Below are 12,454 nucleotides of genomic sequence, written 5' to 3'. Positions count from 1 at the left end.
ATAACAAAGAATGTTACCTGTCTGTCACTTCAGTGTATTCTGTCATTGCTAACTTCCGCTGGCTTAGAGCATCTTTAAGTTCCTTCTCTTGAAGTTTAATTTTCTCTTGGACATCAAGGTTTTCCTGTCAAAAAACAAGCCGAACATAGATTTTTTGATGCAATGAAATCCAATACTTCACTTTATCTCAATAAATTGTCATAAAACCACACAGTAATAAATATATATATATCTTCATTTCACTCCATCAATAAATTTTTATTTGGCCGAGAACAATACTTAAAATAACTCCAGTTTTAACTGCAATATCTGTATGGAGCAAATTAGTACACTTTTTACATAGGCACCTATACTTTCACTACATGCAACTTAATAGAAACAATGCATCTACTAAGTGATCGATGTAAACTACCAACACTGCATACTATACAACAGACAATGGCAAAAAATAGAGGAATATTTCTTCAAAATCCAATTCTATTGTTCCTAAACTCAAACTACAGAGAAAATTTAGTTTGACTGTTAATGGAATTAGACTGGAGAATATTACAGAAATTTGCTTCTCGTCACGAGAACATTATATTTCATGACCACAATAACAATATCAATTTCTACAACAGCTCTAAAAGAATATATTTATGACCCTTACTCCCCCAACTGACCATTATAAAAATGACTTACATAATACATTAGTCCAGTGGTTCCGAAACTTCTTGTTACTGTGTACCACTTGACTTTTTAGAAATTTGGGCATACCAATCAATAATTAACAAATCATGAGGTGGGGGAGGGAGGTCAGTGCTCATCATAATATGCACAATTTGATTCCAGACACAAGCTTCCTTTGTATTATAATACCATTTAATGTAAAATACAACAAAGCAAAAACGACGACAATAAACCATTCATCGCATAATCACTACTGCAGCACTACACATTTGTACACTACCTAAGTTGGCAGCACTCGCAAAGCTACAAGTAAACTTTTGAATAACCAACAAGGCCTGATAAAAATATAGTAAATGTCAAAATAAGATGAATCATTCCTGGCCAAGACAGTGATGACTAATGAAGAGAGGTGTGAGGAAGGTACAATCCAACCTTCCAGTGTCCTGAGTACAGTCCAAAACGAACATTCTGTGGTGCTACTATTTTCCTTAACATTATACATATGGTACTTTTATCCATTTTTTAAATTTAAGATGTAATTTTATCAGCCATCTATCCTCATCACTTTGCCTGATATATTATGATTCACCTACAGAGCTTTCTCATATCCTACATGTGGAAATTTCTGAAAAATTTGTGGTACGGGTGGCCACAAGGACAAGGGCAAACACAAGTACAAGTACAAGAGCAAACACTAATAGGTTAGGATTTAAAAAAGATTTAACTACCACAAGCATGGGAGTGAATTTCGGAACTTCCAATTTTAAATTCATTGTGAATAATTATATACTTCAGTAAGCTGCTTTTCTCTTCTTGCTACCGATTAGACTAGACATTCTGCAGTCTCTGTTCATTCCTCAAGAACCTTAACACTGTACTCCCTAATTGTCTTTGCACTTCCTTCTTTTCTCAATGGATTATTGCCCTGATAGTTGATCTCCACCTCAGTAATTACTTCACAAAAGGTATTGCCTGCAGCAAAAGCAACAGTGTCTCCATGGTGACAGCTCGTCCTCCTCCACAACAAAGGCACTTGTGGGTGCAGTGTCTGCAATGCAAAGCAAAGCTTATTCTAATTTGCAAATAAGTTTGCCAGATGCCTTATGGACTGATAATATCCTGGTTAGCAATAGACTCACTGCACCATTTCTTCTGATGACAAATGATTTGTCACCACTATGAAGCAACCACAGACCTTTATCATTCAATACTTTACAGGTCTTGAAAAACTCAATGCTCTTTGTGTTGATTAGACTACCTATGAGACGAAGGTCAGCCTATATAAAATCCTAGCCTCACATCCCAAACGTAGCATGTCCCTGCTTACACAACCTAAACCATCTGTTACTCCACCCTTACGCCTCTACTGCTCACCATCCTGCAACTCATTATGCTATGAGTAAGTCAGCCTTGCCAAATTAGTATATAAAGTTCTACATGTACGTGGCAAATAATCAGCTATCTGCACTGACAAGATGTAGCCATCCACTACATTGAATGCCTGGCTGTTTAACATGTTGCACACCACTACCTAATATCTCCAGCAGCTGCTTAATAACCATGCTCTTTTTGGTATTGGGTGATGTATGATGACATTAAGCAATATGACGAAAATTTACAAAATGTGGTTTTACACAATTACTTTTTGAAAATTTACAAAACATAATTTACATACTTTTCTTTTATTACAATTTTCTTTTTGTTTTATATTCCTATCACATATACAAGGATATTATACTCACTCACTCTCTCTCTCTCTCTCTCTCTCTCTCTCTCTCTCTCTCACACACACACACACACACACACACACACACACACACACACACACACACACAGCAGAGCACACAATTTGAATAGTTGGAGGTGGTATAACACAAGTCTTTTTGCACACATTTTAAATTAGTGTTTATTTCTTTTGCAAAAATCATCCTGCAATCACTTTCATATTTTTTCCCACGCGTAAGGACAAAAAATTCAGACACAGTACAAAAGCAATTATCATGCAAGAAGATTTTTAGATTCTTATTGAACAAAGTCAGATACTTCCTCTTTTTTTATTTTCTGATGGCAGACTGTTGTACAGTTGAATGCCTGGGTTAAAGGCTGAGGTATGCATTTTTTTTTAACAACATGGAGTTCAATTTTCTGAAAATCAATCTCCCTCACTAATGACTTCATAAAAAGTACTGTCCACATTAGAAGCATCAAACAGCAACAGTGCCTCTATCATGGATATTCACATTTTTGCTGAATTTTGCAATACTACATTTTATAAACTTATACATTTTTCAGATGTACACACCGCCAAGGGGTAGAATGAGTGACTTTTGAAAGAGAGGTCTGCAGCTATTAGTTGGCATTACTATCTCAGGTCTCTTCTGGCTGAGGAGAATGTCTGAGCTAGATGTGCAGTCTCCCCAGACTATGATACCATAAGGCATTATGTTATGAAATCATGCACAGTAAGCAGCGCAAACAGTTCCTGGTTTGTGCAGTATACAAGGATGCACAAGGCATAGCACACTTTGTTACGCTTCCTATGTTTTGCTAATGAGCTTTTCCCATTTTAAGCTGTCCTGTGTCCATATTTTTTTTTTTGGGGGGGGTGGGGGGGGGGGAGGTGGGGGAGGATTTTTAGTGCCATGCAATTTCATATCAGGTACAGATTTCTATCATCTCAGGCAGAAGTGCAGGTAAGTGATTTTCTTTGTGTTGACTATCAGGCTGCATCTGTCAAACCTGTAACCCAGCCACCTGTATTTTCAGTTATGGTCTCTTGCAGTTCATACTCTCTTCTGCTGGTAACAAGGACACTAGTACCGTCTGCAAAGAGTGTACAAGTGGTGGCACTGACGTTCAACAATAACGCACTCATGTAGAGAAGGAACAGAAATTGTCCATGCATTGAACCGTGGGACACATCTTATGCAATATTGTCATAGTCAGAGTAGTAGGTTTTAATATGACCTTTGTTGTTGTTGTCTTCAGTCCTGAGACTGGTTTGATGCACCTCTCCACTCTACTCTATCCTGTGCATGCTTCTTCATCTCCCAGTACTTACTGCAACCTACATTCTTCTGAATCTGCTTGGTGTATTCATCTCTTGGTCTCCCTCTACGATTTTTACCCTCCACGCTGCCCTTCAATACTTAATTTGTAATCCCTTGATGCCTCAGAACATGTCCTACCAACCGGTCCCTTCTTCTTGTCAAGTTGTGCCACAAACTCCTCTTCTGCCCAATTCTATTCAATATCCTCTCATTAGTTATGTGATCTACCCATCTAATCTTCAGCATTCTTCTGCAGCACCACATTTCAAAAGCTCCTATTCTCTTCTTGTCTAAATTATTTATCGTCCACGTTTCACTTCCGTACAAATACTTTCAGAAACGACTTCCTGACATTTAAATCTATACTCGATATTAACAAATTTTTCTTCTTCAGAAACGCTTTCCTTGCCACTGGCATTCTACATTTTATATCCTCTCTACTTCGACCATCATCAGTTATTTTGCTCCCCAAATAGCAAAACTCCTTTACTACTTTAAGTGTCTCATTTCCTAATCTAATTCCCTCAGCATCACCCAATTTAATTTGACTACATTCCATTATTCTCGTTTTGCTTTTGTTGATGTTCATCTTATACCCTCCTTTCAAGACACTGTCCATTCCGTTCAGAGCTGCTCTTCCAACTCCTTTGCTGTCTCTGACAGAATTACAATGTCATTGGTGAACCTCAGTGTTTTTATTTCTTCTCCATGGACTTTAATACCTACTCTGAATTTTTCTTTTGTTTCCTTTACTGCTTGCTCAATATACAGATTGAATAACATTGGGGAGAGGCTACAACCCTGTCTCACTCCCTTCCCAACCACTGCTTTCCTTTCATGTCCCTCGACTCTTATAACTGCCATCTGGTTTCTGTACAAATTGAAAATTGTCTTTCGCTCCCTGTATTTTACCCCTGCCACCTTTAGAATTTGAAAGAGAGTATTCCAGTCAACATTGTCAAAAGCTTTCTCTAAGTCTACAAATGCTAGAAATGTAGGTTTGCCTTTCCTTAATCTAGGTTCAAAGATAAAGTGTAGGGTCAGTATTGCTTCACGTGTTCCAACATTTCTACGGAATCCAAACTGTTCTTCCCCGAGGCCGGCTTTACCGGTTTTTCCATTCGTCTGTAAAGAATTCGCATTAGTATTTTGCAGCTGTGACTTATTAAACTGATAGTTTGGTAATTTTCACATCTGTCAACACCTGCTTTCTTTGGGATTGGAACTATTATGTTCTTCTTGAAGTCTGAGGGAATTTCGCCTGTCTCATACATCTTGCTCACCAGATGGTACAGTTTTGTCAGGACTGGCTCTCCCAAGGCCTGCAGTAGTTCCAATGGAATGTTGTCTACTCCCGGGGCCTTGTTTCGACTCAGGTCTTTCAGTGCTCTGTCAAACTCTTCACGCAGTATTGTATCTCCCATTTCATCTTCATCTACATCCTATTCTATTTCCATAATATTGTCCTCAAGTACATTGCCCTTGTATAGACCCTCTATATACTCCTTCCACCTTTCTGCTTTCCCTTCTTTGCTTAGAACTGGGTTTCCATCTGAGCTCTTGATATTCACACAAGTGGCTCTCTTTTCTCCAAAGGTCTCTTTAATTTTCCTGTAGGCAGTATCTATCTTACCCCTCATGAGATAAGCCTCTACATCTTTACATTTGTCCTCTAGCCATTCCTGCTTAGCCATTTTGCACTTCCTGTCAATCTCATTTTTGAGACGTTTGTATTCCTTTTTGCCTGCTTCATTTACTGTGTTTTTATATTTTCTCCTTTCATCAATTAAATTCAATATTTCTTCTGTTACCCAAGGATTTCTACTAGCCCTCGTCTTTTTACCTACTTGATCCTCTGCTGCCTTCACTATTTCATTCCTCAAAGCTACCCATTCTTCTTCTACTGTATTTCTTTCCCCCATTCCAGTCAATTGTTCCCTTGTGGTCTCCCTGAAACTCTGTACAACCTCTGGTTCTTTCAGTTTATCCAGGTCCCATCTCCTTAAATTCCCAACTTTTTGCAGTTTCTTCAGGTTTAATCTACAGTTCATAACCAATAGATTGTGGTCAGAGTCCACAGTTGCCCCTGGAAATGTCTTACAATTTAAAACCTGGTTCCTAAATCTCTGTCTTACCATTATATAATCTATTTGATACCTTCTAGTATCTCTAGGATTCTTCCATATATACAACCTTCTTTCATGATTCTTCAACCAAGTGTTAGCTATGATTAAGTTATGCTCTGTGCAAAATTCTACCAGGCGGCTTCCTCTTTCATTTCTCTCCTCCAATCCATATTCACCCACTATGTTTCCTTCTCTCCATTTTCCTACTCTCGAATTCCAGTCACCCATGACTATTAAATTTTCATCTCCCTTCACTACCTGAATAATTTCTTTTATCTCATCATACATTTCATCAATTTCTTTGTCATCTGCAGAGCTAGTTGGCATATAAACTTATACTACTGTAGTAGGCATGGGCTTCGTGTCTATCTTGGCCACAATAATGTGTTCACTATGCTGTTGGTAGTAGCTTACCCACACTCCTATTTTTTTATTCATTATTAAACCTACTCCTGCATTACCCCTATCTGATATCCCCTTGATCATTGTATTTTATTGTTACTCTGTTTCCTTTTTGTGAGATATGAGCTGAACTATTTTACAGGGGTCCCTCAGATGCCATATGACCAATTAGTCTACTAGAATTATGTTGTCTATGACATCAAATGCATTTGACAAATCTAAGAAGATCCCGACTGTTTTTTGTTTTCTATCTAGAGTACTTAGGGTGGAGTGCACGTTCTCATATTTAACAGTTGTTGTGTATTTATTTTTCCTGAAATTATGTTGAGCATCAGAGAGAATTAACTTTTGTCACTTTCATACAATCTGGAAATGCACCTTTCTTCAATGGTGAATTGTGCATGTTAGAGGGTGAGGTACTTGTTTTATTTATGCAGTTTTTAATGATAAAACCTAGAATGTCATCAATTCCAGAGTGTTTATTTTTGAGGGTCTTTGCATTTAATTTCATCAGCACTTGGTTCCGAGAAGAACATAGAGGCTACAAAATTTTTTTATTTTGTATATTTGGTGTGGCTTTGTAGCTGCTCTAGAGTTGTTGTGGATTACAGTAGTGTTTACATCTTCACAAGACAGCCAATTTGTTTAATTTCTTATGATGCTCCACACCACCTTTGCTTCGTTTGAGGATGTTGCTACATAGTTTCATTTGCTGTTTGCTTAGGTTGTGCTATAACTTTCTTAAGGACTTTGACATATTGCTTAATACATCTCTCTTGAGAGGAAAAGAGATTGTTATTTTTTAAGTACTTCAGCAATTTTCTTCCTTCTATAGGAAATCTTTATGCCAGTCATTATCCATGGCTTCCTTTCGGGTTCTTTTGATTTAATATGTTTCAGTTTGAGAAGAAAACCAATACTGAACTGTTAAAGGAATGTATTTAAAAAAGATTCCATGTTTTTGGCCGTTATCATCAGCTTGATAACCTTCATTCCATTTTTCTACTGTTACGGAATCACTGAAAGTTTTCATATTTTCACCACTGTAATTTCTTACTTTAATGTGTATTTTTTGTTGCAGCCTGAAGGGAGGACATTTGTGACGTAGAGGACTTGGCAGAGTGATAACTACTTTCTGTATCCAAAGGTTCTGTGACCTGGTAGAGATAGTATTTTTGGCTGTTTCTGCCAAATATGTTGCAGTTACAGTGGGATTTGAGACCTGAGAACTCAGCTTGTCTTCCCCCCCTCCTATCCCCCCCCCCCCCCCCCCCCCCAAACAGAAAAACATATCAGATTTTGCTTCTATACTGATAAGAAAAATGTAACAATGTGTAGGAACAGTGGCTGACACATCCCGTTTCATTCAAGTTATAGGTCATGGTCATGGTCATTTCAGCACGAAACACTTAAGTATGCCACTGGCCCGTATCTAGACTTTTACTGTCTCCTGAAGAAATGAATACTATTGCATAGAATCTGTCAAATTTTAAAATCAATTTAATTCCAACTACAAACTGATTCTAGCAAACTGCTGTGTACATGTGGTAAATGTTTATGCCAGCATACGTGGCACAGATTCCCTTGCTAGGCAGCACAATAATATTTGCTGCACATTCAGCACCCCCCCCCCCCCCCCCCTTCATCCACTCCCCCACCCCATATCAGTACCGCACTCATCCAAGTTCCTCCCTCCACCCTTCCTGCAATTCTGTGCTTGAAATACTGTGAAAAACGGATTGCAACATCTTCTAGGCTGCAGGTAACATGCAACAACAGCACGTAATACATAAATGAAAGATCGCAGTCATTTGACCATATGAATGTCATCATCGAGCGCTAAGGCTGATAACAATTTTTATCCCAGTATTCTAACATGTGAGCAGTGACTGTATTTCCCATTTGCAACTCATTTAGTAAATCATTACGGTCTCTCACAACCCAATAAAATATTGAGCTGGGGTGTGAATCAAGTAATTTTTTTAAGGGACAACTTTTTGCTTTTGTATGTAACCTTTACTTAAAAAGCAGCATTAAAATTTGTATAGAGCATCCATATATGTAAGAGAACCTTTAGTGCAAAGTTGTTCAAACACAACAAGAGTTTGTAAGACTGAAATTAATGCTATTTCCTCCTGTTCTTCATAAAATTATCAAATTTTAAGCACACCAATACATTGTAGTAGCAGATGGTTCACAGTTTCTTGTGCATCCCTTGCACTAGCACTATGCGAGTCAAATGTCACCTGATTGTTCGAGCACCATCGATACTGTATAGTGCACTTCAGCATATCGAGAGATCTTGAGCCCGTTTGAATGTAAGTATCATTTGCCTAGCCCCGCTCTTCTAAATTCTTCAAAGTAAATCTGCATGTGATCTCAAGATGCAAAACTTCATCTGTAAATGTAAGAAGACCCTTATATACTTTATCAAATTATGTAAAAGTGTTGCCTAAGCAGCAGCGGTTTGCTCTGTGAAATACAAGATGAGCCTGTATTTTTTGAGTGACAAATTTGGGAAGATAACCTCGACTTACAATTTGTAAATATGGTGTACAATGTCTGTTGGAGAATGGTAACAGCACGCAATAATTATAATTGTTTCTCAAATTTCAGTAGCAACTAGCTCAAAATCCTATCTGTGTTTAAATAACCAAACTGGTTGAAACTTCTGTATTTCACAGACTTTATTATAAATATGGCAGCATCTCCATCTTTCTGACCTTTTCAGCAATATTTGGATGCTAGTGTAACCAGGTATGTTGACTGAGCAAATTTGGTCTGATTTCAGCCAGTGTCCTGTAACGCATACGACATTTACAAATTTCCAGTCTGTTATGAGTAAGAGTTTAATGTCTATTTGTCTTGTACAAATCTGCGTGCCACAATATGTCAAAGAGCAATATATTGAGTATATAATCCTTCCACTTTACCATACAATGGAGTTTCCAAGGTAACTGGGAAACAAATCTTTCTCTCACCAGAATTTATTAAAACGTGCAGGTGCACACGCACATACCTCCCCCACACCCATACCCACACACACAACACACACACACACACACACACACACACACACACACACACACAATTTTGTCTTGTCATGTAATGCAGATATCCTACAAGCATGCAGTATTGAAACACAAGATACATCAATGACAAGTAAATGCATTGTATCATTACTAGCGATTGCCTGACATACCTTCTGAGCTTCGTCTCTTTCCTGTTTTAGGATCCTGACGTTCTTTTCAAGGTCTTTTATTTTTTGTTGCACATCACTTTCAGTGCCCAGGTCTTTCCTCTGATTTGTTAACTGTTGAAGATCTTTCATTTTATCTTCCAACTCTGAAATTATTTTTTTACAAATGTATAAGATAGGTTTGATAATAAGAGATATAGTGTGGATACTACAAAACTGTTGAAGACATAGATTATAATATAAGTACTGGTATATGAATTTTCTTTTCTGTCATCATGATTCTGAAGAAGATTTTAACTTTACTATTTGGCATGAAAATTATTTTTCAAATTATTATTATTATTATTATTATTTACTTCTTATTATTACTACTGTTACTGATTCATGGTTAATGCCTAGAAATTTGAAATCTGACAAGAGTTACCTTATGTCCTGTTTCAAAGTGCTTACAATTATGTTTACTCTCCATAAATAATCCTAACAGCATCAACCATGCATGTGATTGTATACTGCGACCAAAAGCCGTCATGAAAAGTCATCCAAATCTAGACAGTTGATACTGGGTCACAGATGATATTTATACTGATTATGAGCTAAAATGTCCAGATAAGAGCTATGCCAATTACAAGGTGTACAACTTTGCTTCCGCCGTTTGCCAATAGGTGACGACAACGGCAAGTAGCGGACAAAAGAAACAGATCGCAGACATCAGGCAGTTAGCTTGGACCTCGGTCAACATAACTCATTCAAACATTTGTCGATTTGTGTCTGCATCATAAAGTTGTTCTTGATTGAAAATGTCAGTTTACAAGCTTAATTCTTGTCATTTGCGGGAGGTGTTACTGTTTTGTTTCAATATGAAGAAAAGAGCGGCTGAGTCTCATCAAATGCTCTCTAGTAGGTATGGTAAGGATGCTATTAGTGAAAGAACATGTCATGAGTGGTTTCAACGCTTCAAGAACGGTGATTTTAACATCATAGGCCGACATAGTGGTGGAAAAGAGAATGTTTTCGAAGATACAGTATTGGAGACATTGCTGAGTGAAGACTCGCATCAAACTCAAGAAAAATTGGCACGATTAGTGGGAGTGACACAGCAAACCATTTCAAAACATCTCAAGGCTATGGGCATGATTCAGAAAGGAACTTGGGTCCCGTGTGAGCTGAAAACAAGAGACGCTGAACAGCTTTTGTGTGTTTGTGAACAGTTGCTTCAACAGTAAAAATGGAAGGGATTTCTGCACCACACTGTGACCGGGGACGAAAAATGGGTTCATTACGATAACCCTAAATGCAAAAAATCATGGGGATATCCCGGCCATGCTTCCACGTTGACGGCCAAACCGAATATTCATGGCTCCAAGATCATGCTCTGCATTTGGTGGGACCAGCTCGGCGTCATGTACCATGAAGTGTTAAAACCAAGTGAAACAATCACAGGTGCTTGTTATCGAACACAATTAATGCATTTGAGCAGAGCATTAAAAGGCAAACAGTCGCAATACAGTGAGAGGCACGATAAAGTGATTTTGTAGCACAACAACACTCAACGCCACATTGCAAAAGAGGTCAAAACGTACTTGGAAATGTTAAAAATGAGAAGTCCTGCCCCACCCACCATATTCTTCAGACATTGCTCCTTCTGACTATTACCTGTTCAGATTAATGGCGCATGGCCTGGCTGACCTACACTGGCGATCTCATGAAGAAGTCACAAATTGGATTGATTTGTGGATCACTTCACAAGATGAACAATTTTTTCGACACGGGATTCGTACACTGCCCGAAAGATGGGGCAAAGTAGCAGCCAATGATGGAAAATACTTTGAATGATACATGTGTAACCAATTTGTTTCATTAAAGCCTCAAATGTTGGGGAAAAAATGGCGGAGGCAAAGTTGTACACCTTGTACATGGATCTCTCATTATCCAAGTAAGCAACAAACAACTCATGTATCAAATATGATCTTGTAGTGGGCTCTGAAAACTGGTACAAAGCCTAAATGAATGCTAACATTGCTTCGACTGCCGAGGAACATGAAATGAGGTGCAAGAGTGAGAAAGCTTCCATAGGGGAAACAGCTTGTGGAGTTTAAGAAATTGTAAAATTGTACAAATGAAATGTTTACCTCAGGAACGTAAGCCTTAACAGAAGGCAGCGAAACATGATCATGATATGGGCTTTGCTAATGTTTTCATTTGTGCAAAAGCACTGCATCAATGCAAAAACCAAATAAATTTTAATCATGACAGTGGCTTTAGCCTGCCTCCTCTCAGTGCTACAAAAAATGTCACTTGGGCATGAAAACATAAACAAAAAGAAGGCACCACTCAAGCCCACCCTCCAGCCTCTTGGACAATGAAAAATGCTTGCTCAAATCATCAATGTCACTGACCGGCCAATCATGAACATTTACAGCAATAAATGTGGGTAATAGCCTTCCCAAATTTGCAAAAGTCCTACAATGTTGCCCAGTTTACAGCTTGCAGACAAAAGCCTCAACAAGAAGGACGACACGCTGGATCTGAAGATTCTGAATCGAATGACACAATTCAAATCCAAAGAATTTTTAATATCAAATGTCTGCAAGTTCAGAATGGCATTGCAGCTACCATGAATCACTTCTGTGTGTTGTATAGTTTATACCTCATACTGATGCCTTCCTGTGGAGGAAGAATTGCTTTCTGCTATTAGGTAGTTGTGCCACAAGTATCCTATAGGCTTAAATTCAGTTATCTCACAAAATTGTGTGATATAAGAAGGCACATACAAGAACGTGATTTAAGTGTATGACAACTGCAGATAGTCAATATTAGTCAATATTACTGACATTTCGCTTTTGGAGAATGTTGTACATGTGTGCCTTTCACATGAGCTATGCACTTTTATCATAAAATTAAGTGTTATAACCTTTAATCACTAATAAATTGTGTGGATATACAAACGTAGAAACAATAGCTGGTTACATGCTACCAATTCCGTATCGGTCATTCGACTGCCGTGCCGT

At 38.1% G+C, this 12,454-nt stretch overlaps 1 protein-coding gene across 1 annotated transcript in view; it reads right to left on the bottom strand.

Moving 5' to 3' along the window:
• Nucleotides 1–12,454, bottom strand: part of LOC124614022 (serine/threonine-protein kinase Genghis Khan) — a 349,615-nt gene that overhangs the window by 175,305 nt on the left and 161,856 nt on the right. Inside the window, exons 11-12 of the mRNA XM_047142836.1 lie at nucleotides 9,450–9,592; nucleotides 18–124 (exon numbers count right to left, since the gene is read on the bottom strand). Coding sequence (XP_046998792.1) covers nucleotides 18–124; nucleotides 9,450–9,592 — 250 coding nt within the window. The remainder of the gene's footprint in view (nucleotides 1–17; nucleotides 125–9,449; nucleotides 9,593–12,454) is intronic.

The sequence above is a fragment of the Schistocerca americana genome, chromosome 4 (assembly GCF_021461395.2).
Source record: "Schistocerca americana isolate TAMUIC-IGC-003095 chromosome 4, iqSchAmer2.1, whole genome shotgun sequence".
Taxonomy (NCBI): domain Eukaryota; kingdom Metazoa; phylum Arthropoda; class Insecta; order Orthoptera; family Acrididae; genus Schistocerca; species Schistocerca americana.
Note: the sequence above shows the minus strand (reverse complement) of the source record. Positions and strands in the feature narration are given on the sequence as shown.